Raw genomic sequence first — 25,454 nt, 5'->3', positions numbered from 1 at the left:
TGCGAGTCCTGCCATTGTGATGCCCTCATGCCGACGTGAATGGATTATGTAATGGGAGAGGGGGATTTATCAGACGTTGCGGCCTGATAATGAGATCTAAATTTATTGTAGTGGGCTATGCTATAAACATCTATGACTCTATGAGGGCTTCCCGATATTGACATCGGGATTCTATTACGTCAGTGTCGGGGGTGGGGGTGGACAATCGCAATGGGAAATCCCATGGGGGAAATCGCCTTTTGGGCCTCCTTCTGCAATGTAGTGGTTCTCAACTGCTGTCTTCATTCGAGTCCACATTTTGACATGATGGTTCTGCTGAACTTTGATCTAATTATTTGATGCAGGATCATTGGGCAGAATAGTGTGGCCCTATCCCAGTGGGGCCAGGACCAGAATATGCAGTGATCAATGAGCCAGTTCCTTGTGGCCAGCTGTATCCTGTCCAACCATGATGAGGGTACTAGCCTTGCCATAGAGTCAGAAGTCATCACGGTACAGAAGGAGGACGTTCAACAAACTCACCCCCTCTCCCCCTTTGCCCACAGGAGTGGTGAGAACACCATATGCTTGATCAGGAGGTGGACACATCCGCATTCCAGAGGGGGTGCCAATGAGTGCACAGGTGACACAGTAGCACAGTGGTTAGCACAGTTGCCTCACACCTCCAGGGTCCCAGGTTTGATTCCTGGCTTGGGTCACTGTCTGTGCGGAGTCTGCACGTTCTCCCCGTGTGTGCGTGGGTTTCCTCCGGGTGCTCCGGTTTCCTCCCACAGACTAAAGATGTGCAGGTTAGGTGGATTGGCCATGCTAAATTGCCCTTGGTGTCCAAAAAGCTTAGGTGGGGTTACGGGGATAGGGTGGAGGTGTGGGCTTAGGTAGGGTGCTCTTTCCAAGAGCCAGTGCAGACGCGATGGGCCAACTGGCCTCCTTCTGCACTGTAAATTTTCTATGATTGTATGATCAGCAGAGTCCAGTTCCCCTTGAGTGAAACACAGGCCCACAATGTTCAGCATTTCCCCAACTTGTCATCGTTCTGTTACTGACCATCACCACATCCTCTTGGCTAAAATCCTGAAGTAAAAGCCATCGCAAAACAACCATTTGTCCAGAAACACATCCAACTCTCCAGTAATTTCCCTTATGCTCTCCCCGAGTACCTATTTTACTGGGGCCTTTGCCTGTCCTACGGCTGCCACACAGTGTTACCCCAGTGGTTGCAGCAGAGCTGGAGAAAGGCTCCTGACTCTTTCCGGAAGAGGCTGCAGATGGCCTTGAAGGACACCCTTGAGCATTGGCGACCTTGAGCACCCAGCTTCAAAGGACACCACATCAGCGTGGGTGACATCAGTCTGGGCTGAATGGCTGACAACACGAGGGCACTGGCAGAGTGGGCAGCACTGGGAGGATTAAACTCTAATCCTGAGAGAAGACAACAGGTTTGTGCTCCACAGAGTTACTCACCCGAGGTTATACATCCAGTAACCCTAGCGACCTGTTGGAGGACAGTGCAAGTGAGAGCCTGCATGTCCCTTCGATCATTGATGTCCACAGCTATGATGATAACAACGTAGCTTTGAGGCTGTCAGGCAGTAAGCTTGACAATGACACTGGCATTCGGCGATGTTTGGCCTCATTGACAGAGAGTTTCAATTGCTCCAATACCATCTCGGGGGAAATAAGGCCATGCCTGACCCCTGCTGGTTTGTTGCTGCTGCCAGCGATTTGAAACTTGGAAGGATTTACAGCAAAGAAGGGAACTATCCATCCCATCATGCCATGCTGGCTGAGAAAGAGCGATCCGATTTAATCCCACCTGCCAACTCCTGTTCTCGTCCAGCAGGCTATGGCACTCCAAGTATATATATCCATTATTTTTTTAAGTGATGAGAGTTTCTGCTCATCCACCCTGTCAAACAGAGAGTTCTAGACCCCCACCTGCATGAAAACAATTATCCTCAAACCCCTCCCTCAAATCCTTCCACCAATTACTTTAAATATATACCCGTTGTCTATTATTCTCCCTGTGAACGAAAATCTGTCTGTCCTATCTGCTTTATCTTCACCCGCATAGCTGTAGACATCTCAATGAAATGTCCCCTCAGCCTCAGTATGAGGTCATGCACATCAGCAAGAGCTATTCGTCTCGCTTAGTCGAAATTCTTGGTAATCAGGTGTGATGAATGAGCATGAGACTCTGGGTGCAGTTGGAGATGGCATGACCGTGGCCACACATGTTAGATCATGGAACTTCTTCCAACACGGCATCCAGATTTTTAGTGGAAGATTGGTGGAATTGATGGCCATGGCTATCTGCTCCAGACGTCACGAGGAAAGAGACCTTCTCTCCTCTTGTCAACCTCCTGCACCAAGGCCTCCACGACCTTTGTAGCATGCATTCTGGACTAATGAACCATTTCTGTTCCACCGTCACGGCCATTTGTTTATCCTGAAGGGACTTTAGCCCATACTTTAGCCAGCATCTGCCTCATCTGTAAGAGATTCAGGCGATCTTTACAGGGGCAGGTAGGAGAGACTAGCCTTGCATGCCTTGCATACATCTGGGCCCTCTACTGAGATGTGAACCCCATTCAACAGCACGTTTAGAGCAGGCCTGCATGCAACAGCACTTAGAATGACCAGGTGATCCAAGTTTGTGTGTTGCCAGCATCACTTTGAATGGATGCGTGGGAATTACGCAGCGTGATCCCTTTGCCCAATTCTGTGGGCTATTCAATTTAGCCTTCAATTTAGCCATCACTGTATTTCCTAGTGAGGGAATGATGGGACAGAATATTATGGCTCGGTTGCAGAGAGGCCAGGGTAGCAACGAGCTATTCTAAAGTCCATTGACGTTGGCAGGACAGGAAAGCTAGGTAATTCAGGACTGATGTGGGAGGAACCTTTTCAAGCAGCGGAAATTTGAATTTTATTCTCCAAAAAGGATGCTGGGGGACAATTGGAACTTTCAAGACTGGAAGGTAGATGTTTTGTCAGGTAAAGTTATCAGGGGAGCAAAGGTGGGTAAATAAGTAGGGATGCTAATCAGTCAGGAACCAATTGATTGGCCAAGCAGACTTGGGGATGGGGGCTGAATGGCCTACTCTGGCTCCTTCCATCGCTGGCTAGGCCAACTTTAATTGCTCATCACTAATTGCCCTTGAGAAGGTGTTGGCGAGCTGCCTTCTTCAACCGCTGCAGTCCACGTGGTGTAGGTACAGCCACAGTGTTTTGACCCAGTGACAGTAAAGGAACAGCAATATCCAAATAGACCAAATGTGAATCTATATATATTTTTCCAATTAAGGAATAATTTAGCGAGGCCAATCCACCTACGCTGCACATCTTTAGGCTGTGGGGGTGAGACACACACAAACACGGGGAGCACGTGCAAACTCCACACGGACAGTGACCCGGGTCTTCGGCGCCGTGTGGCAGCAGTGCTAACCACTCAGCTAGCAGTCGCTCCTCAAAAATGAATAATGAACACAGGGGCAAAAATATAGGGGAGTGACCAACAGGGAGTCAGTAACTTCAGGAAGAGCCATTAGGGCACAGAAGGAGGCCATTCAGCCCATCCAGTTCAAGTGAGGAAAAAAGAGAACTGAGTTGCCATGCGATATTTCTGCTATTGCATTTCATGTATGTGTTTCCTTTAGGTTAAGGAGCATCTTGCAAAGGGACAAAGGACATTGGCAGGTGAAGGCATGTCTCAAGTAACAAAAACCCTCTTGGATTTAACACAGAGGAGAAACTTTTATGGTGGGGATCTACTAGCCTGCGTCGAAATTCTTCGAAATGTCACTGATACATTCAAAAGAGCAAGTTACATCCCTTCATCTGACGATGTACAGGTAACACCTCGGGCCTTTTAACGTAAAAATTATTTTGGAAATGTTACAGTTGAATACACAGGAAGGAGTGGCTGCTTTCATACCCTGGAAGTTAATCTGTTGGAGTAAATCCCCCATTCCTCGGGTTGCCAACCCATCAGGGTTAACCTGGAGTCTTCAGGGATTAATAAAAGAAATCTCCAAGACACTACTGAGAGAAACCTGAGTGAAAAATCATGGGGACATTAAAAACATAATCATCCACTCAGGTAACCATGAGTGTAGGAAGGCGGGAAACCAGGAGAATGGACAAGACCAATGGTGCGTGTCTTTTGAGGAAAGGCTGAGGGACTTGAGGCTTTTTTCGTTAGAGAGAAGAAGGTTAAGAGGTGACTTAATTGAGGCATACAAGATGATCAGAGGATTAGATAGGCTGGACAGTGAGAGCCTTTTTCCTTGGATGGTGATGGCTAGCACGAGGGACATAGCTTTAAATTGAGGGGCGGTAGATATAGGATAGATGTCAGATGTAGGTTCTTTACTCAGAGAGTAGTAAGGGCGTGGAATGCCCTGCCTGCAACAGTAGTGGACTCGCCAACATTAAAGGCATTTAAATGGTCATTGGATAAAGATATGGATGATAAGGGAATAGTGTAGATGGGCTTTAGAGTGGTTTCACAGGTCGGCGCAACATCGAGGGCGCTGTAATGTTCTATGGTCTATGATGGCGAAGGTGAAAATTGGCCCCACCACGTCACTCCTCTCCAGACAGTGCAAGCAATCTGAAGCAAAAATTAAATCCCCAAATCTGGAAACGTGAAAAGGAAGCCGGAAGCTAACAGCTCATTCAACATCGGGATCAAGAACATGAGGGCCCAGATTTAAAGTGATTTGCAAAAGAAGCGAATGTGATGTGAGAAATAATTCTTTCACACAGCGAATGGTTCGGATCTGGAATGCACTGCCTGGGAGTGTGCTGGAGGCAGGTTCAATCGAGGCATTCAATAAGCATGAGATGATTATTAGAATAGAAACAGTGTGCAGAGGCTTGGGGGAAAAGGCAAGGTAATGGCACAAGGTCGTGATGATCGTTTGGATTGCCGGTGCAGGCATGATGGGCCAAGTGGCCTCCTTCTGCACCGTGACAATTCTGTGATTCTATGAAAGAGAAATATTCTGAAATCTTTCTCCCAACAGTATAACACATGTTGGTGGAAAAGAAGAACAGTTGGCACCAGCCAGTGCAGCCTCTGATGATGGGAACCCTGCCTCCATATACTTCCTATGAGAATCATTTTGAAGCTTTCTCACCATTCCTTGGGAAATGTCCGACTGCCCCCTTTTAGTTGACGCTGTAGCAATGCTCCCCCAGAGTCCATTGATAAACCAGCTTGCCTTCATCTTAACTCTAGTTATTTCCAAAAGTGTTTACGCCATATGTCTATAGTCATACAAAAATAAAGCAATCCCAAAATTTCAATAACTGTTCCAGTTGCTGATCTGAGCCCCTACAATGTCCTGCGTTTAGAGTTTACAAAGCAATAAACTTGAATCACATGGAATAACTGATCCTCGGGTCAAAGGTGAAACGTCTCTGGTCCCGCCCGAGACGGTTCCCACAGGCGATTCAACTGACCATCGAAAGGTCCATTACCCTTGGGTTGGGATTTCCGGTGTCGGGGAGGGCGGGTCTGGAAAACCCTGCCCATTCCCGATGGCTAGGGAGGGGTGTGGCATGTGGGCAGTGGGGGGATGTGTGGGGAATTGGAGTTTGGGGCACTCCTTGAATCCAAACCGAACATTCTTTTGAGCCCTTGAGTCCTTCACAGATGTTGGAGTTCTGTGGCGCGGTTCATGGGAGGTGCTTCCAGGCTGCTGAAACCAGGTGCAAGTTCCATTTTGGGCCTTGTGGAAACAGCTGTCATGTTAAAGCATCTCCCTGAGATGAACACTCTTGTTGTGGCTCTACGGATGGGGACCGTCACTCATGTATATACCTGACCCCATTCCTATGGTCTGGGATAAGAGGCAAGTGGTGTCAATGGCTGCACAGGATGGTGACTGACCTCACCGGACTAAGCTCCACCAAACGTTCAGCCCCTTACGTTTCTGGTACACTTGGGCTCAGAGCTGAAAATGATGTATTCCGACACATGTCGGCATTCGTACATCTCACCAAAATGTCAAGTTAAGTGCAATGCACTTTTTAAATGTGCAATGCACTTTTTAAATGTGCAATGTACTTTGTAAATCTCATAGAATTTACAGTGCAGAAGGAGGCCATTCGCCCATCGAGTCTGGAAAGAGCACCCTACCCAAGGTTAACACCTCCCCCTATCCCCATAACCCAGTAACCCCACCCAACACTAAGGGCAATTTTGGACACTAAGGGCAATTTAGCATGGCCAATCCATCTAACCTGAACATCTTTGGACTGTGGGAGGAAACCGGAGCACCCGGAGGAAACCCACGCACACACGGGGAGGATGTGCAGACTCCGCACAGACAGTGACCCAAGCCGGAATCGAACCTGGGACCCTGGAGCTGTGAAGCGATTGTGCTATCCACAATGCTACCGTGCTGCCCCAGTAAATGTGCAATTACTGAGAGATTTGTCTTTTAAATTCTGAAATTATCATTTCTAAACTGGAACTCAGGCTGTGGTGAAGTGTTGGAATGGTGAATTATGAATGATTGCAATTTGGCTTTTAAGACCGTGGCTGGCATTCTCCGGCCGTTTGCTGGTGGCGCGGTTCTCTGACCCCACCGGCAGCACACCCCCTCCCGCGGGATTCCTGGCGGCATGGGGTGGCTTCAATGGGTATTCCCGTGGACAGTTGACAGTGGTAGGAACAGAGAACCCGGCTGCCAGCGACCTGCGTGCCACCACCCACTGCCCAGAAACGTGCGGCTGGAAGGCAGGAGAATCCCACCCCTCATTTAATGCCAAAAGTAACCACATGCTTTGATTTTGAATGTTTATGCTCATTTTCCAAAGATTTAACTGAGTTATACCATTTCTTCTCAGAATTTCTTTCAAATCATCAGCAACCTTCTTGAAGAGGAAAACAGGGAAAAGTGGGAAGATGCGCAACAGGTACAGCTTTAAACTTGCATCTATATAGGACCTTTAGTGATGAGGTGCTTCTCAGGCACTTAACTGAAGAACCTAAATAAATAAATAAATACCCTTTATTGTTACAAGTAGGCTTACATTAACACTGCAGTGAAGTCACTGTGAAGATAGGGGGCGATAGATGTGAAACATGGGCTGGGATTCTCCGAGCCTCCGTGCCGCAATCGCTCCAGTCACGCGCGCACGGATGACGCGGTGCCGGTGGGGGGCCGTTGAAAAGGGCCCCCGTGGTGCTTCTCCGCGGTCAACCGGCCGAGTTCCCACCGCCGTGATTCATGTATGGTTCCACCCAGCGGGAGCTCGTAGTCGCGGCAGCGGTGGCCATCCTGGTGGGGGGCCTGGGGATCCATTACCTGGGGGGGGGGGCCCTCCACAATGGCCAGGCCCGCGATCGGGGGCCACCGATCGGCGGGCGCGCGCGATCTGGGGGGGGGCCTACTTTTTCGGCGCAGGCCCGCTGTGTGGGTCCGCCATGTTGCGGGGGGCGGGGGGGGGGGGTGTGGGGGCGGTGCCACAGTCGGCCGCCGCGCACTTGTGCAGACCCGCGGTCGGAAGAGCAGGGCCCCGTATCAGCAGCCGGAGCTGTGTGGAGCACTCCGGGTTCCTGCAAGCTCCCTTCATAATGGAGAATCACCCCAGACTTTCTAGAGAAGAGTCCGGAATGATTCGCACCCGTTTACTCGCAGGCGTAGGGACTTGGCCCCATTATTGGTTTTGAAGATGGGGCTAAGGAAGAGAGTTCCAGTGGGCAGGTCAAATCTGTCACTGAAGGTAGAGGGGAGCCAGAGGAACATGCACTGTGAGCTTTACATGAACCTGTGGAACTACCTTGTAGAGGAATAGTCAGTGTGAAAGAGTAGACATAGTGAGTGGGCTATTCAAACCGAGGGTATTGGCCCATGGTGTCGATGGTGGGGAAGTCTCTAACTAGTCTGCCAGCGGCCCCATTCGCCCAGATTCTTTTGTGAGACTCAGCCACTATCGGGTGCAGCGTAACGTTGGCGATGGTGTGAGCTGGGAGCAGAGCCAGGGCTTTACAAAAGGGAATTTTGTCTGAGTGGGATCTGGAAAGAGAGGGTGGAGGAAAGGGTGCTAAGTAAATTCGCTGAGGATCAAAGGCATTTTAACCTCACCTGCTCATTCAGAAACTGGTGGGGCCAGGGGCAGCATTGTCATTACCACCTCCACCTTCCCCCTGCCCCCAGAAAGGGGATAACCAATGTTTCTCTTGATCGCAGGGGTGTCCTCCTAGCTAGTTCAGTTAAGTGATCAATTATTTACACTCCCTCTAACTCAGAACCACATGATAGGTTAACGGGCCACTAAACTTTAAAATTACAAATAAATCAAAAAGAGCCAAGGCCAAAAACCTGATTTAGAAGTTTTTCACAAGTAAAAAAAAGAAAATAAATAAAATCTGCCCATCAGAAAGAGGGCAAAATAGGCTGCAAAAACTAAATTAAGCAACGGACAGCACCTTCCAAACCTGTGACCGTTACCATTTAGAAAGACAAGAGCAGCAGATGCCTGGGAACATCATCATTTGGAAGTTCCTCTCCAAGTCACTCACTATCCTGACATGGAAATATATCACCATTCCTTGTCTCAGGGTCAAAATCCCTCCCTAACAGCACTGTGGGTGTACCTACACCATATGGACTGCAGCGGTTCAAGAAGGGAGCTCAAAACCACCTTCTCAAGGACCAAACGGCTCAAGGGCAGCACGGTGCATTGTGGACAGCACAATGGCTTCAGAGCTCCAGGGTCCCAGGTTCGATTCCGGCTTGGGTCACTGTCTGTGCGGAGTCTGCACATCCTCCCTGTGTGTGCGTGGGTTTCCTCCGGGTGCTCCGGTTTCCTCCCACAGTAAAAAGATGTGCAGGTTAGGTGGATTGGTCATGATAAATTGCCCTTAGTGACCAAAATTTCCATAGTGTTGGGTGGGGTTACTGGGTTATAGGGATAGGGTGGAGGTGTTGACCTTGGGTAGGGTGCTCTTTCCAAGAGCCGGTGCAGACTCGATGGGCCGAATGGCCTCCTGCACTGTACAATTCGATGATCTATGACATTCTATGATCTATGATCTAATTAAAGATAGGCAACAATAATGTTAGTCCAGCCATCAATGCCCACATTATGTCAGAGAATAAAAAGATGGGAGCGAAAATAAATAAAATTAACCCCACCTGAGAGTTTAAATTTTGTATTGGAGGTGCATTGACGGCAGATTGGTAACTAAAAGGGTCGGCTGTGCAAGTTTTAGAAAGCAAGAGGGAAAGATAATGGCAGCACAAACACAGTGCTGGGACCAGAGCCGGCCCAAGGTACCGGCAACTCGGGCAGTCGCCCGGGGCGCCATGTGCTAGGGGGCGCCAGAGACTCGGGTCCCGCACATGCGCAGTTGGGCCGGTGCCAACCAGCGCATGCGCGGTGGCCGCCCTCCCCCAGGGCGGCCCCTTCCGCCCCCCCCTCCAACCCCCCCCCCGACCCCCCTCCTCCGTCCGCCGCCCCTCCGTCCGCCGCCCCCCCCCGTCGCCCCCCTCCGTCCGCCCCGTCCGCCCCTCGGCCCCGCCCCCCCCTCGGCCTCGCCCCCCCCCCCCGCCCCCCCCCCTCGGCCCCGCCCCCCCTCGGCCCCGCCCCCGGCCCAAAGGGCGCCGAAGTTCAGCTTGCCCGGGGCGCCAGCAACCCTAGGGCCGGCGCTGGCTGGGACTGCAGAGGACAGGGACGGCTGACTACACGCGCAGAGCATGACGTTCATCAGAGTAAGGGAGGCGCAGTGGACGGAGGGAAATAAGTACCACTGCCTTTGGTCATGAAGCACTCGTTGCCTGTGGGGAGACATAATTGCAAAGAAAAGGAAGAAGCGAGAATGCTAACTTAAAAACTGTGAGGAAGAAGACACACCGGGGGGGGGGGGGAGAGCAGGATATAAATGAACACCAATCACCAGGATTTGGTGCACAATCCCAAATGAGATCAGAGAAGACAATGGCATGTTGTCCTTTGAAGAATCTGCAATACAAAGGGAAGGAAGTTTTGCTTCAATTGTACAAAATGTCAGTTGGGAGCTAATGTCTTTCAGTTTTTCATGCATCTCCCCTGGCAAGGTATTATATTGATATTTCGAGAATGTACAGCACGAATTCACAGAATTAAACGAGGGTTTTGCAGGATTAGGTTATCAGGAGAGGTTGCAAACCTGTTTCAATTTCATTGAATTTCCCACAAGGGTGGCACGGTGACACAATGGTTAGCACTGCTGCCTCACAGTGCCAGGGACCCGGGTTCAATTCTGGACTCGGTTGACTGTCTGTGTGAGGTTTGCACTTTCGCCCAGTGTCTGCGTGGTTTCCTCCCACAGACCAAAGATGTGCAGGTTAGGTGGATTGGCCGTGCTAAATTGCCCTTTTCTGTCTAGGTTAGCTATGGGTTACGGGGATGTAGTGGTCTGGGTAGGGTGCTCTTGATGAGCTGAATTGCCTCCTTCTGCACTGCAGGGATTCTATGATGCTACAAATTTAGGGATGATTTCATTGAGGTGTTTAAAAGGGTGATTGCTGAGATTATGGGCGGAATTCTCCGACCCCACGCAGGGTCGGAGAATCGCCCGGGGCGCCGCCGAGAATCCCGCTCCCGCCATGTCCAGAATTCTCCCACCCGCCAGAAGTCGGCGTGCCGCCAATCCCGCCGCCCGCCTCGGAGAATGGCTGGGGCCGGCGGGATGCAACGGTTTTATGAGCTGCCGTTATTCTCCGGCCCGGATGGGCCGAAGTCCCGCCGACGTGGCCATGGGTCACGTCGGCGTTAATCAAAGTAGGTATTTAACGGCGTCATCCAGTTGGGGGGGGGGGGGGGCTCTTTATGTGATGTCTCGCCGGGCGGCGTTGATGAAGTCGCCGACGTCAACTGACGCGCCACTTCCGCAGCGGGTGAAACCGACGTGAATTGAGTAACTCCGCTGCTGGCCCGTTCGGGCCTGGAGAATACGCGATGTTTTGTGGGGCCCGACGCCGGAGTCATCAGTGCCGTTTTTGGCCCGCCGGTCCCGGGCATTGCGACGGACATTGGAGAATTTTGCCCTATATTTCCTTTGCTGGGAGAATCCAGTACAATGAGGAGAGGGGAGGGAAATCTTACAATGAATGCCAGGTCCTTCAGCAACGAACCTTTCACACAAGGGCACTGGGCTGTAGGTGTTGGATGAATTGACATTTTTGAGACTAAGACTGACTGATTTCTATTAAGGAAGGGCATTGAGGAATAAGGAGTAAAGATGACTAAATTAAGTACATCTTAGCCATGGTCTGATAGGGGCTGAATGGCCCATTCATGTTCATATGCTCCTATCTATCTCTGGCTGTACAGTAGTGTATCACCAATTACATAAAGTACAAAACAAAACAGTCCTTAAAGACTATACTAGCAGTGAATAAATAAAATTAGAATTTGTCAAGAGAAATCTTTTACTGTAATTCCATATGGGCAGCGCGGCAGCACAGTGGTTAGCACAGTTGCTTCACAACTCCAGGGTCCGAGCTTCGATTCCAGCTTGGGTCACTGTCTGTGCGGAGTCTGCACATTCCCCTGTGTCTGCGTGGGTTTCCTCCGGGAGCTCCAATTTCCTCCCACAGTCCAAAGATGTGCAGGTTAGGTGGATTGGCCATTCTAAATTGCCATTAGTGTCCAAAAAGGTTAGCTGGTGTTACGGGGATAAAGGGGATGGGGTGGAGGCGTGGGGCTTAAGTGGGGTGCTCTTTCCAAGGGCCAGTGCAGACTCAATGGGCTGAATGGTCTCCTTCTGCACTGTAAATTCTATGATTCTAAATTCCTTGTTAAACTAGCTATGGTTACATGGTGCCGGAAGGTCTGTCTACTGCTGAGCACATGTCCTGGGTTTGGACTCTAACTCACCTGCTCAAGTCCATCCTGCAAGTTTGGTGTGTGCTTACCTCCAGCAGATCCTGAACACCAGTTATATTTCATGCGGTCGCCTGTCAGTTAACACCCTGGCCCAGCTTTACACTCCTGAGGTGGGAAGCATAACTTGGGAAATTTCCCAACATGCCGCATCCACCTCAGGAGAAACACCCATAAAAGGTGGGATCTTCATTTGGGGGTGGGTGCAGATGCAGGATGAAGTGGGGCCCACTGTCCCGGGTAGCAGATTGGAGGTAGCCACAGGGGCAAGTCTTTTAAAAGACCTCCCTCAGTTATAGAACAGTACAGCACAGAACAGGCCCTTCGGCCCTCAATGTTGTGCCGAGCAATGATCACCCTACTCAAACCCACGTATCTACCCAATACCCGTAACCCAACAGCCCCCCCCCCCCCCCTTAACCTTACTTTTTAGGACACTACGGGCAATTTAGCATGGCCAATCCACCTAACCCGCACATCTTTGGACTGTGGGAGGAAACCGGAGCACCCGGAGGAAACCCACGCACGCACGGGGAGGACGTGCAGACTCCGCACAGACAGTGACCCAGCCGGGAATCGAACCTGGGACCCTGGAGCTGTGAAGCATTTATGCTAACCACCATGCTACCGTGCTGCCCCTTATCTGGACTTTCATCCCTTCTGACCCAGTTGAGCTGAACAACCCCCCCCCCCCCCCCACCATCCCTTCCTCCGCTGACTGACCTGGCCACTCCCAACCCCACTCCTCAACCCGACCCCTAATCCCCATGCCCAACCTCTGCAACCCCGATACCCGAAACCCTCCCCCCCCAACACACCTTTCCGATGTTTAAGGCCCCCTCCAATGTCCGGCCACCCTCACCACCTGATGTCCGTCCGCACCCCGGATATCCAAACTAACCCCCCCCCCCCAACCTCCCCACCCCTGCAATCCCATCCACACTGTAAAAATTTACCTTCTCCCTGGCCTGTTACCTTCAGTGGGTCCTTTAAGACTGCAGCAAAATAAACAATTAAATCTGCCTTCAACGGGTGAGCTTGTGAAGGTTGATGCAAAATGGCCAGAGAGGAATTTCTCAGGCCATGTAGTTGGCATCGACCACATTGCAATAACGTCTCAATGGTTTCCTTGCAAATCACCTCGGGGCACTCCTCACAACTATTTCTACTCGCTCTGTTTGGCAAACAAAGAATGTACAATTCTTCCAAAATGAAGTCTGTTCCTGTTGAATGCAGTCATTGCTCCAATTGTGATCAATTAATATACATTTTTATTCAGAATGAGTTGTAAGTGACTTTTTTATTCCATTTTTCCACAGATCTATCCTGGGTCAGTGGAGTTAATGCAAATTATTGAAGATTTCATACATGTCGTAGGCATGGGAATGATGGACTTTCACAACTCCTACTTAATGACTGGAAACTTAGGTGGGTGAGATACTATACCTTTCTAGCCACTCTCTGTTTAGCCACACTTTTACACAGATGAGCTTTACCAGAATCTTTTATTATTAGCAAACAGTCACATGAAGCATTCTTTGGAACTTGGGCAAATACTCATCACTCTTCAGGGTCCCTTTGAAAATTTCAAGAAAACGTGATTAATGCCAATTCTACCTTTGCTGGTCCCTCGCTGATATGTCATTTATTTTAGACTTCCATTGTTCCTGCCATTTCTTTATAAAATAGAAGAATATGATGTGGGAAAATTGTATTGATTCCGCGTTTTGGGTCAAGTGATAATGGCTGGAATTCCCTGACAAGTGTGGCCTTTTCCCGTCGTCAATGCACCCTTGACTATGGGTTTCCTAGCAGCGTGGGGTGACTTCAATGGGAAATCCCATTGACAAGCAGCAGTTAGGCCGAATCCCACTGACAGGGAACGACACGCCGCCGAGCAACTGTGGCTATGGGAACCGGAGAATCCCGCCCATCATATAGACTACAGAACCTTCGAGCTAAGTAGGTTAAGGGGAGATTTAACAGAGATGTTCAAAATTATGAAACATAAAAAATAGAAGGTTTCCACTGTGTCATCACAGGACATGGGTTTACAGTAATTGGCAAAAGGGCCAACGTTGAGATGAGGAGACTTTCTATTTTGCAGCTAGCAAGCTGAAATTATCTGGGATTAATTTTTTTATTCATTTATGGGACGTGGGCTGTGAGTCCAGCATTTATTGCCCATCCCTAATAGCCCTTGAGGAGGTGGTGGTGGTGAGCCGCCTTCTTAAACCGCAGCAGTTCATGGGTGCTGCTAGGGAGGGATTTCCAAGCATTTTGACCCAGCGACAGTAAAGGAACGGCGGTATATTTCCAAGTCAGGATGGTGAATGACTTGGAGGGGAATGCCTTCCCGAAAAGGGAAACAGGTTGAAAAGGGAATTGGATTTATATTTAAAGAGAAAGAAATCTGCAGGTCTAAGCGTAAAGTGGGACTAATTAGATAGATCTTTCAATGCGACAGCACAGGCACGATGGACAGATTATGCTGCATGATTCTAACATGCTATGATTCTAAGAACTGCCAATTCAGGTATGTGAGAGTGCCCAGAGTAAAGCTCTTTTACACAATTTTGTGCTTTGATGATGATTATTACAAACACCCCCAACAACAGGTAAGATGCTGGAGGGATACGCTTTGATGGATCAAAAGGCACCTCCTCGTTGCTGCAATTATTTCCAATGGATTTGTTTTGTCCATTTCCTGCATTAACTAGCCTTTTGGCTCCCCCAAGTCAAATAGCCGGTTTGAGCTGAGCTGTGCACAATGCAAATGTGTCAGGGGAGGTGGTAATTGGTGTGAAAACCCATCTCGTTTCAGCAAGGAAATTGGTTGCCCTTAATATAAAGGCATATTACTGCGGATGCTGGAATCGGAAACAAAAACAGAAAATACTGGACAATCTCAACGGATCTGAAAAAGAGTCAACCAGACTCGAAACGTTAGCTCCCTTCCCTCTCCACGGATGCTGTCAGACCTGCTGAGATTGTCCAGTATTTTCTGCTTTTGAATTGACTGTCCTTATTTGGACTGGCCAACATGTAACTGCTCTCTGAAATGTGGTGTCAAATCACTAAAATTCAAGGGAATTCGGGGTGGTAACTCAATTCACCATTGCAGATTTTTCATCGCATTGGTGTGAGCTGATTCAAAGTTTCCTCCCAGAGGTGAAAAATCATGACATTAACTTTTCCATCATCCTACTCTTGGTCTTCACGCGCCAGGAGGCACGTTTCGGGGCTGGTTTAGCACAGTGGGCTAAATAGCTGGCTTGCAATGCAGAACAATGCCAGCAGCGCGGGTTCAATTCCCGTACCGGCCTCCCCGAATAGGCGCCTGGAAAGTGGCGACTAGGGGCTTTTCACAGTAACTTCATTGAAGCCCACTTGTGACCATAAGCGATTATTATTAGTAGGAGTGGCAATCAGATGTGGAGATTAGAAGTCCCATCAGATTTCCCATCAATTAAATTGGATTGGGGGTGTCTGACGGGGCCCACGGGTGGGGCAAAGCTGTCGGGGGGGGGGGGGGAGTGGGGGGGGGGGGGGGGCATTTTCAATTCTGTGCACCAGGGTGGCCTTTAAAAGTGACGCCCCCATCTTCAAAGAAACTAAGTTGCCAGCAGGGCAGGCTCAATCAGAGCCCACTCGGCCAGTGTGACACCACGGGGCGCACCCCTTCAATAGGGCAGCACGGTAGCATGGTGGTTAGCATAAATGCTTCACAGCTCCAGGGTCCCAGGTTCGATTCCCGGCTGGGTCACTGCCTGTGTGGAGTCTGCACGTCCTCCCCGTGTCTGCGTGGGTTTCCTCCGGGTGCTCCGGTTTCCTCCCACAGTCCAAAGATGTGCGGGTTAGGTGGATTGGCCATGATAAATTGCCCTTAGTGTCCTAAAAAAGTAAGGTTGGGGGGGGGGGGGGTTGTTGGGTTACGGGTATAGGGTGGATCACCCGTATAGGGTGATCATTGCTCGGCACAACATCGAGGGCCGAAGGGCCTGTTCTGTGCTGTACTGTTCTATGTTCTATGTTTATGCACTAGGTTACTAGCAATACGGCGGAGAAGGCCTCTGTTGCTTCCAGTGGCTTCAACATCACTTTTTCCACCCGCTATGTCACTCTGCAAGGACAAAGGTCAATGTTTCGCCCAGAGTTAATGGCCGCGGTTTATCGTGCAAAAACAGAGGCTCCCAGGCGTTGAGAACGATCCCGCGATCAAACAGGTCTCTCGTTAGGTCTCGTGAGGTGATCCAAGCGTCGCAAACCTCACGCGAGGCCTCTCGCGAGGTGTGATCTCCTCGTTTTGTGTCACCGAGCCTAATATTTCGGCTCCAGTTTGACTCTTCTCAGGAACAAAGTTGCGTTCTGTAGAAGAATCAAATTGGGCTTGAAATGTTCACTGTCCACGGCTGCTGCCAGACAGGCTGTTTTTCCAGCACTTTCTGTTTCAATGACAGATCCGTGTGATTTGGAAAAAGTGGGTTTGATTCTCAAAAAGAGCATCTTCGGTCTTTTGTTTAATTTACTGGCTGACCGTAATACAGATAACTCTTGGAGTGAAATGCGAATTAATTCCTTTTCAAAAAACGAGCAGGATAATTATTTGTTTGAGAATGGAATGGAAAGTTGCAGAATGATGTAGAACAGTGTATCAAGGTCCTGGGAGAGGCAGGATCTAACTATTTGTGGCACTGATTGGCACAGATAGAGACCGAGTAGCTCAAATAATCCAGTTGACACCTTTCATTGTCAGCATTGCAGCTCCAAAACTGGTTACATCCTCTTCCTTCACGATATTCTTTCTATCCAATATGTGATTCCGATGTTGCTGGGTCGGAGTCTGTGGAGGTACGTTTTGGGAATGGTGACTGTGCGAAGCAGCAGATCAGTTGGCAGAGTGGATGTACAAAGCTGGATAAATATTCTGGGCATGCTGTCAGTGAGTGGAGTTGGGGGCAGGGGTGGCACATAAAATAGGCTGGGTGTGTAGCTCACCGATCACCTGCCCATCTCCAACTCACCTCCATTATAAAGAGGGAAATGCGTTCACTAGGCTGCCAGCATTAGGCCTATTGGCGTCTGTAACTACCCGATTAAGTGACAATTAAGGACCCTAGGTCGCCTCCTCTTCCATACTACGCTGGGCAGTGGAAGGCAGCTGAAAGGGAGACCAAAGGGCAGGAAGGAAGGAGGTACTATCACTGGGGGTACATGTACTGTGTGCATTAGGTGCATTCCCCCTAAGATCGTACCCCCTCTTTGTAGCTCCAAAGCCCACATCCCAACCCCCTCCCTAGTGATCTCTCCCCACATAAGAAATCCCAGACCCCATGTCCGGCATCCACAACACTACTTCATGAGCATCCCTGCAGTCCGCGCTCTGTGCTCTAGTCTCCTCTGGCGCTGCTGAGTCTGCAATCTGATTGGCTGGCAGCTCTTCAGGGTGGAGCTTCATTCCACTGTCCAATGAAGTCCCAGAATGAATATTAACCCAATATTTGTGCCCAGCGCGGATCTGAGTGCTGGGTAAATTGTGGAAAAGGCCAAAATCGAGATTCGCACCGGGCGTGAATCAGTTTACCATGTAACCGGCCCGTTCCAGATCTCACCCAAATATAACCCTCCTCGGGGGGGGGGGGGGGGGGGGGGGGGGGGGGGGGTTGGGCTTGGTTGGGGGGCTGAAGCGTTTCAGATCAGGGGGTCATCCCTGGGGCTGGAGGGCGAGGGGCTTTGCATCTGTGACGTCTTCAAGCCACCTGTAAAATTTGTTGAGTCCCATAACAGGGCAACATTCTCTTTGTTCTTTAAAATAGGAGACAGGTTTAGATAAAGGATCTGGCTCGGCGCAGGCTGGGACGTCCGAAGGGCCTGTTCCTGTGCTGTAATTTTCTTTGTTCTTTGTACAGCTTGCCGCTTTTCTGTCCTACCAAACAGTTCCAGGACAGAGATTTGCTGCAGCCTCTAGTCTGAAACTCAATTTCACTCCCTTTGACAGTGACCAGCCTCTAGCTTCACAGCTGAAGGCTATTGCTGGTGAGGAATTGGCCTTGTTAGTTGTGAGAGCACTTCACAGCTGCAGGTTGTGTTTGCTGTTTGCTCCTGCTGGTGGCTGCAGATGCCTGGAGGCTGCGTTGCTGTTTCTTTCCTTTTCTGTAGCCGGAAAGAAGGACAATTTTTTCCAAGATACCTGGGTCCTGGACAACCGAACTCAGGGGGATGTATGAGTCCAGAAGGCAATCCAGTTTGAAGCAACGAGATGCTGCGGGACCTGGTGCACATCATTGATCCAAACGGGCCACCTGATGATGCTGTTGAAGAAATGCTTCAGCAGATTGCTGATGCTTTTGTTGCTGGTGTGGTGAGTGCTGCTTGTAACTGGCACATTACCATGGGTTAAACAAGCTGGACGTCAAGGATGTTCACTGTACCTTGAGTGCCAGTGGAATATGTGGATGCTAGGATTGCGTTCTGGTGTGATTAGGCCATGCACAGTCCTGGGCGGAGAATGGCACTGATACGTGGAACAAGTAACACATCGATGGACAGATAATTTCTATGACAAAGTTCTGGATATGATAACACATTCTCAGGCTTATCCTCCGTTTCTGTTGCGGGTGATACCATGGGCGGAATTGCCAGGGGCCGGCGTAAATCCTGCCCCCGCCGTGGCCGGAATTCTCCACCACCCGGGAATCGGCGGGAGCGGGAATCACACCCCGCCGATTGGCGTGCCCCCCGCGGCGATTATCCGGCCCGCGATGGGCCAAAGTTCCGCCCCTGACAGGCCAATCCCGCCGACGCACCGGCGCATGTGCGGACCGGCGAAGGCCTTTCCGCCAGCCCCGACACCGGGCGGCGTAGTGCCAAAGGCGCCGGTTTTCGCGCCATCGGCGGAGCGGAAACCACTCCGGCGCGGGCCTAGCCCCTAAAGGTGCGGAGAATTCCGCACCTTTGGGGAGGCCCGACGCCGGAGTGGTTGGCGCCACTCTGCTACCCTGGGACCCCCGGCCCCGCCGGGTAGGGGAGAATCCTGGCCCAGGTGTTTGGGTTTTTTTGTAAAAATGAGCTGCTATAGCTTTGTATTGGTACCAATATGGAACGGTAACGATTCCTTATTGTTTAATAGTTAGAGTGATGTGTGGAATGTTACGTAGTTGATTTTCAAATCATTGTTTCTGTTTACCGTTCAATAAACAAAATATTCTCAAGTGGCTCCTCATGGGTACATGTGCCATGTCTCAGATGATGATTATTGTGCCTCATTTCAATCAGACATTGAAGCCTGAACAGTTTGCCTGACCTCTAGAAATATCAGCACCATAGTGGCAGCAGCCAACAATCAAACTCTCAAGAGCTGGTCTTCAGCACTGGGGAAGACCCAGCCATCCATCAGGCTGAGGATGAATCTGGAGGGGGGATGCCAGCTGCGTCCCAAGGTATTCAGGTGTTGTTGGTCATTCGAAGAATGTGCCACAGGAGACTCCTTCTCAACAAAGAGACAGTGCGGCACTTGTGTCACGTCCCTGTGGACTTTGCACCCCAATATGGAGGAGGGTACCTGTTCCCGGTGGCCATGAAGGCCACAGCAGTCCTGAACACCTACGCACCCGGATGATTCCAGGGCTTGAATGGGAACTTGTTCAGCATTTTACAGTCCAAAGTACATCCATGAGGTTACGCATTCCCTGTATGCCCAGGCGTCAAACTTTATCAACTGGACCACTTTGCCCGGTGGGCGGTGGGAGGGGGTGTGGGGGGAACGGGGGGTTTACGGGTGCAGGCATGTAAAGGCTTTACATGTATCAGGTATAACAGGCGGGATTCTCTCACCCTGGGGCCGGGCCAGAGAATCGCCGTGACCGGAGTGAATCACGCCATGCCGACCCGTCACCGGGATGCAATTCTCCGGGGAGCAGAAAATCGGCGCCATTGGTGCTGGCGGGGTCGGCGCGGCGCCAGTTGGGGGCCGCTCTACGGGACCCCCCAGCAATTCTCCGTCCGGGATGGGCTGAGCGTCGTACAAAAAAACCAGAGTCTCACTGGCGCTGTTCTAACCTGGTCTTACCCGGCGGGACCTCGACGTGGATGGATCCGGGGGTGGCCTGGTCGGGAGAGGGAAGGGGGGTCTGACCCTGCCTGGCCCGCGATCGGGGCCCAACAATTGGCGGGCCGGCCTCTCGGGCTGGGGGCCTCTTTGGTTCCGTGCCGGCCCCTGTAGCCCTACGCCATCTTGTGTCGGGGCCATCGCGGAGAAGGGAGACATCACGCTTGCGGAAATCGTGCCGGTCCCACTGCGCATGCGCAGACCCGTGGCGCCCATCTGACGCCAGATCGGAAGCTGGAGCAGCGTGGGTCGCTCCAGTGCTGTACTGGCCCCCTGTGGGGGTCGGAATCGCTGCTCCTGAGGCCATGTTGACGCCGTTGGATAACGTGACGCTGTTTACGACGGCGTCAACACTTAGCCTCCGGATCAGAGAATCCCGCCCAACATGTTTATGCGGTGAAAATTTAACATTTCCATTTCCTCTAGAAACAGATAGTGTGCTGCCAGGTCCCACTCAATGACCCTCTATTCTTTGATTGGTGGTCTATTGTTATGTCTAGGTGTGTGTCCAGGAGGCACAGCGAGGTGGTCTTTGATGCCCTGGCAGATGTCCTCTAAAGAGCCTGAAGCCGGAGGGCCATGGCCGACTTACCGGCGTCACAGTCATCACTGTGCCACCTTGTTCTGCCACGCTGCCCTTGCGATGTGCCAGTGTCAAAAAGGGAGGGGGTGTTTCAGAAGAACTGGAGACCACTGTGGTGGCAGAACCCAGCTTGGCCTCCAGCGCTTCCGCCTACCTCCTGGTACCGATGGGCAATGGGGGTCCACAGAAGGACCCAGCCATTCCTGACCATGGTGTTGACACCCTCAGCGATGGTCCTACATGACTGGGCCATGATCTGCAGTGCCTCAGCAATATCCACCAGCAAATGGGACATGTCTCTCAATGACTGGAACATGGCATCAAGGACCTCAGCCATGGTTGTCACGGACTGAGTCATGTCTTAGGCACCATCACGCAAGACGCTGACGTCATATTCCAGGTTTTCCACTGTGGTCTCAGTGCCACGCATTGTCGGCATCATCTACTGCATCCGTGCCTTTGGGCCTCGTGCCTTTGGGTCTCCACCAATCAGCTATGCACTTGCTGGAATGTTGCTAACACACCATCCTGAATGTCACGGCTGTCCTATCATCTGCATCAGCTCTGGGAGAACCTTGTCCAGAGCCCCGACATCTGGCTGGGTCCCAGCTGTGCCCTGGGATCCAGCAGACCTCCGCCTGCTGACTCCCCTGGCTGTTCCTGCCTCCACCTGATGTGCGTCAGCAGCTGTGTGCTGCTCACCAGAATGTGCCCTTGAAGCCTGTCCACTAATATTGTCCACCGAGGTGTGTGTCTCTGCGCTGGCGAAGGGTGTGGGTAAAAACTGTGGCGCATCGATGATTGTCTCCTCGGAGTTCTCCTCTGAGGTGACGGGAGGGAGGGTGGGCCATGCCTCCAGATGGCCCGGCCCCATCATATGGAGATCTTGCGAGACAATGGGCATGTGGTCAGTGAGAGGGAAGGGCCATTTTGTCTGACATGAACAACTCACTTCAGACAAGTCACCTGGCTGACGGGGCAGTGGATCCTCACCTCTGCGACGCAGGCCAACCTCGCTGTCGGTGACTGCTCCCTCCTCAGACAACCCTGCGATTTCCATTTCTCAGAGGAGGTGAGGACTCAAATCTCCGGTACCCACCCAACCGCCTTGGCCCTTTCCCGTTTATTATGGGCTATTTTCTCCTGTGGGGACAAAGAGAGGGCATTGTGAGCTGCACGCTGATGCGTCAGCAGGTGGCATAGGTGGGCACCGCAACTATAATAATAATCGCTTATTGTCACGAGTAGGCTTCAGTGAAGTTACTGTGAAAAGCCCCAAGTCGCCACATTCCGGCGCCTGTTCGGAGAGGCCAGTACGGGAATTGAACCCGCGCTGCTGGCATTGTCCTGCATTACAAGTCAGCTGTTTAGCCCACTGTGCTAAACCAGCCCCTAGAAATGAAGGAGTTGTGCTGGTGGATGTCAGGGAGTTCTGAGGAGCAAGCAGAAAGATTTTGATGTGGGGGAGGGTGCGATATTTCAGCCAGTAATTTGGAGGGGGGGGGGGGGGTCTGGGAATTTGAGGGGTGGCAGGTAGAACTCGTGCCAGCAGACAGGTGGTAACTTACCCTTGCAGCTTGGTGGGGGTCGTTGGTCTTCATCCGACATTGGACAGTGGTCCAGCTTGTCATGTTGCCCACATTGACAGACACTGACTCCCAGACAGTACTGCTGACTCTGCTGCTGGTCCTCTGACACCCTCAGGGGAACAGGGCGACCCGTCTCGCATCGACGGCGTCGTGAAGGCTGGCCAGGTCGCCATCCCCAAAGCGAGGAACAGGTCTGAATGCTGCCATGCTTGTGTATTGACTGGGAGTGAGTGGCGAGGGAGGCTTTAAAAGCAGCTCTCTCTTGTTAGCGAGGAAATGCTGAGGCGCATGCCAGGCCAAACAGCCAGTAATAGCGAGAAGCTCGTGGGGGTTCATTTTCGTGAAGTATGTCCGCGATCTTGCGAACTGAGCCATCAAAAAACACCCCGCCAATCGCGCCCAAAATGACACAAAGAAATGTTTCCCTTAAATCGCGCCCCACATTTTATTGCTGCGAGGGTAGCCTTATTTGAAGTTGCGTGATTTCTTTTTTTTTTAAATTCAGAGTACCCAATTCATTTTTTTTTCAATTGAGGGGCAATTTAGCGTGGCCAATTCACCTAGCCTGCACAACGTTTGGGTTGTGGGGGCGAAACCCACGCAAACACAGGGAGAATGTGAAAACTCCACACGAACAGTGACCCAGAGCCGGGATCGAACCTGGGTCCTTGGCGCCGTGAGGCAACAGGGCTAATCCACTGTGCCACCGTGCTGCCCAAGTTGCATGATTTCTGACTGACCTTTCTTTCGGCTAGGGGCAAGAGGCAAGCAATATCCCCCATCGCCCACCCTTTTAAATACAGCCTCCCGAGCTCTATCTGTGGCGTTTATTTCTGCAGCTTTCCCTCACCACATAAAGCATTAAAGCCCTTAATAAGGCGGATCACAAGTAGGCTATGAAAGAGGTAAACTCAATGAATCGAATAGTATTTCCCCATTTCATGCCTCCTTATGTCAGGTACATTTTCTGTTTCATCAGCGCATCTTCTCCCATTATCAATCCCAGTGTAATTAAATGCATAGGTTTGCTTCTTATTGAAGCTATAATTTCAAATGATATAACTAATTGCTTCCTGGATGACTTAGCTTACTGATGGGAGCAGGACTCAGTACATTCAAAAGCAAAGTATAGGTAGTTGAGCAGGAAATGTACACTGTTGTTATAAAATCCTTTTGTGCCCAGCAGACCAGAGATGGGGCCAATGCTCCTTAACCAAGCCTACTTTCAATTATTGGACATGGTGGCTCATTCCCAAACAAACCAGCCCACCCGGCATTATTCAGAAGAAATAATCTGCCGAGACGTTCCCCAGAGTTTTCATAAAGAAAGTTGCATTGCATTTCCACAACTACACATTGCATTTATATAGCACCCTTAGCTCAGTCAAACGTCCCAAGGTGCTCACAAGAGTGGGTACGAAGCAAAATTGACACCGAGCTGTTTGGGGAGATACGAGGACAGGTGATCAAATGCTTGGTGTAGGGACAGGTTTTAAGGTGCATCTTAAGGGATGAGAGGCTGAGAGATTTAGGAAGGGAATTCCTGAGGTAAAAAGGCTCTGACAGATGAAGTCAAAATGGCGGGGCCATTTTGGGCACCCTAAGTCTGGGCACCCCAACTCTGCGCATAAAATACAGCTCAATGTTTGATTTGTAAGATCAGACCTCAGACAGTGCAGCCCTCCCTCTGTGCCACACTGGAGTGTCAGCCTAGGCGTTGTGCTTAGCTCTCTGGAAAACAACTTGAACACATTTGTGCTCCCAACAGAGCAATGGCTGATCCCATTAGCCAAGTTCCCTTTATTTATTACTTTAGAATATGCATCACAGCTTGGCTGTGGCCCCTACACATGCAAATCGCACTGAAAGCTAGATGGGAGCAGTGCAAATAATGCTGGCACAGGCGGACAGGCTCTTGAGTAGGCCCTAATGTGCTAACATAGCACACCTCCTTTCAACCTTTGTAGGTTGTTTAATGATACTTGATCAGGTGTTCAGCAACCAGAGAGTGGAAAGTTGGCTCATACGTCAGGTTGATTAGTAGCTCAGGGGTCTGGGGAGTAGTGAATGTTTTTTTTTGTTCATTGATAAGCTACTTTGAGACCCAGGAACTGATGGGTTATCTTGAGCTAAGTAGGTCACGGGGAAAGCTCAGTGCTTCGCAGGAAGCCATTCTCAAAGGGAAAGTGGGTTGACGGGAACATCGGGATATGGTTCTCCAACCGCAGTATTCATTCTGAGTACAGCCTCCTATTAAGAGTGCTGAATTAACACTGAGGCCTCAATCTAATGATGCTCTGCCTTATATAACCTTTTATACCCTGCAGACTCAGCAGACTGCACCACTTTGCAAGTAAAACCATTGAATTTTTGAGGTTACTACGCAGTTGGGTCCAACTGGAATAAGCACCCTTTCATCCAATCCTTGACACTCAGAATACTGGAGATGAGAGTGCAAAGCATGTGTTGGTTTGGGCTTTTGAATCTCTGTGGCCTGTCTATACAAAGATAACGTGAGGGATTGTGATGCCCAATTGCAGCCTTGCTCTTTTTAATGGTCGCGGCATGAAGGGAGTGCCACAGTCTCCAGAGGTGCCATCCATCAAGTGAGGCGTCAAACTGAGGCACCTATTGACCTCTCAGCTGAAAGTGAAAGTTCCCACGGCGGTATCTGAAGAAGGTCAAGGGAGTTATCCCCTATGTCCTGGTTAATATTTATCCCTTAATCAACGTCACAACGTTATCTAGTTATTCCTGCTTCTGAGAGCTTGTTGTGCATAAATTGACTGCTGCAGTTCCTACTGTGGTAGTATGACTAGGGGTATTACGGTACCTGGGAGTGTGAGCTGCCATTGGTGCAGAGGACTCGCTGCCCATTGGCCCAGTTATCGTGTGCCTCTTATCCCTATTGGCTAAGAGGAAGGTAGCTCCGCCTACGAGGCGGGGTATAAAAACCCATGTTCCCCTGCAGCCAGGCCATTTCCTGTACGTCTGCTGCCGGGCTCACTTCTTGCTGATTAAAGCCTTTCGTTTGGGACTTCACCTACGTTTCGTGTCCATTGATTGTGCATCACCTACATTACAGCAATGCCTACTCCTCAAAGGTACTTAATTGGCTGTAAAGCACAGTGGGGAGTCCTGAGGTTGAGAAAGGCGCTACACAAATGCAAGCTCTCTCCTTCCTTCTTTTGCGGCAGTCCCTCTGTCGGAAGTATATTCGTCGGCTATTGTTACATTGTTCCCTCTTGAAATCACAGCTGAATGCCTGCAGCAGTGACTGTACGAAACAGGA

The 25,454-nt window shown here is 50.5% G+C and overlaps 1 protein-coding gene across 15 annotated transcripts in view; it reads left to right on the top strand.

Annotated features, from left to right (window-relative positions):
- Positions 1 to 25,454, top strand: part of adgrb3 (adhesion G protein-coupled receptor B3) — a 920,539-nt gene that overhangs the window by 470,969 nt on the left and 424,116 nt on the right. For all 15 annotated transcript variants that reach the window (XM_038800688.1, XM_038800695.1, XM_038800692.1 and 12 more), the window contains 3 exons: positions 3,657 to 3,851; positions 6,859 to 6,927; positions 13,203 to 13,311. In XM_038800688.1, the coding sequence (XP_038656616.1) occupies positions 3,657 to 3,851; positions 6,859 to 6,927; positions 13,203 to 13,311 (373 nt within the window). The remainder of the gene's footprint in view (positions 1 to 3,656; positions 3,852 to 6,858; positions 6,928 to 13,202; positions 13,312 to 25,454) is intronic.

The sequence above is a fragment of the Scyliorhinus canicula genome, chromosome 6 (assembly GCF_902713615.1).
Source record: "Scyliorhinus canicula chromosome 6, sScyCan1.1, whole genome shotgun sequence".
Taxonomy (NCBI): Eukaryota; Metazoa; Chordata; class Chondrichthyes; order Carcharhiniformes; family Scyliorhinidae; genus Scyliorhinus; species Scyliorhinus canicula.
Note: the sequence above shows the minus strand (reverse complement) of the source record. Positions and strands in the feature narration are given on the sequence as shown.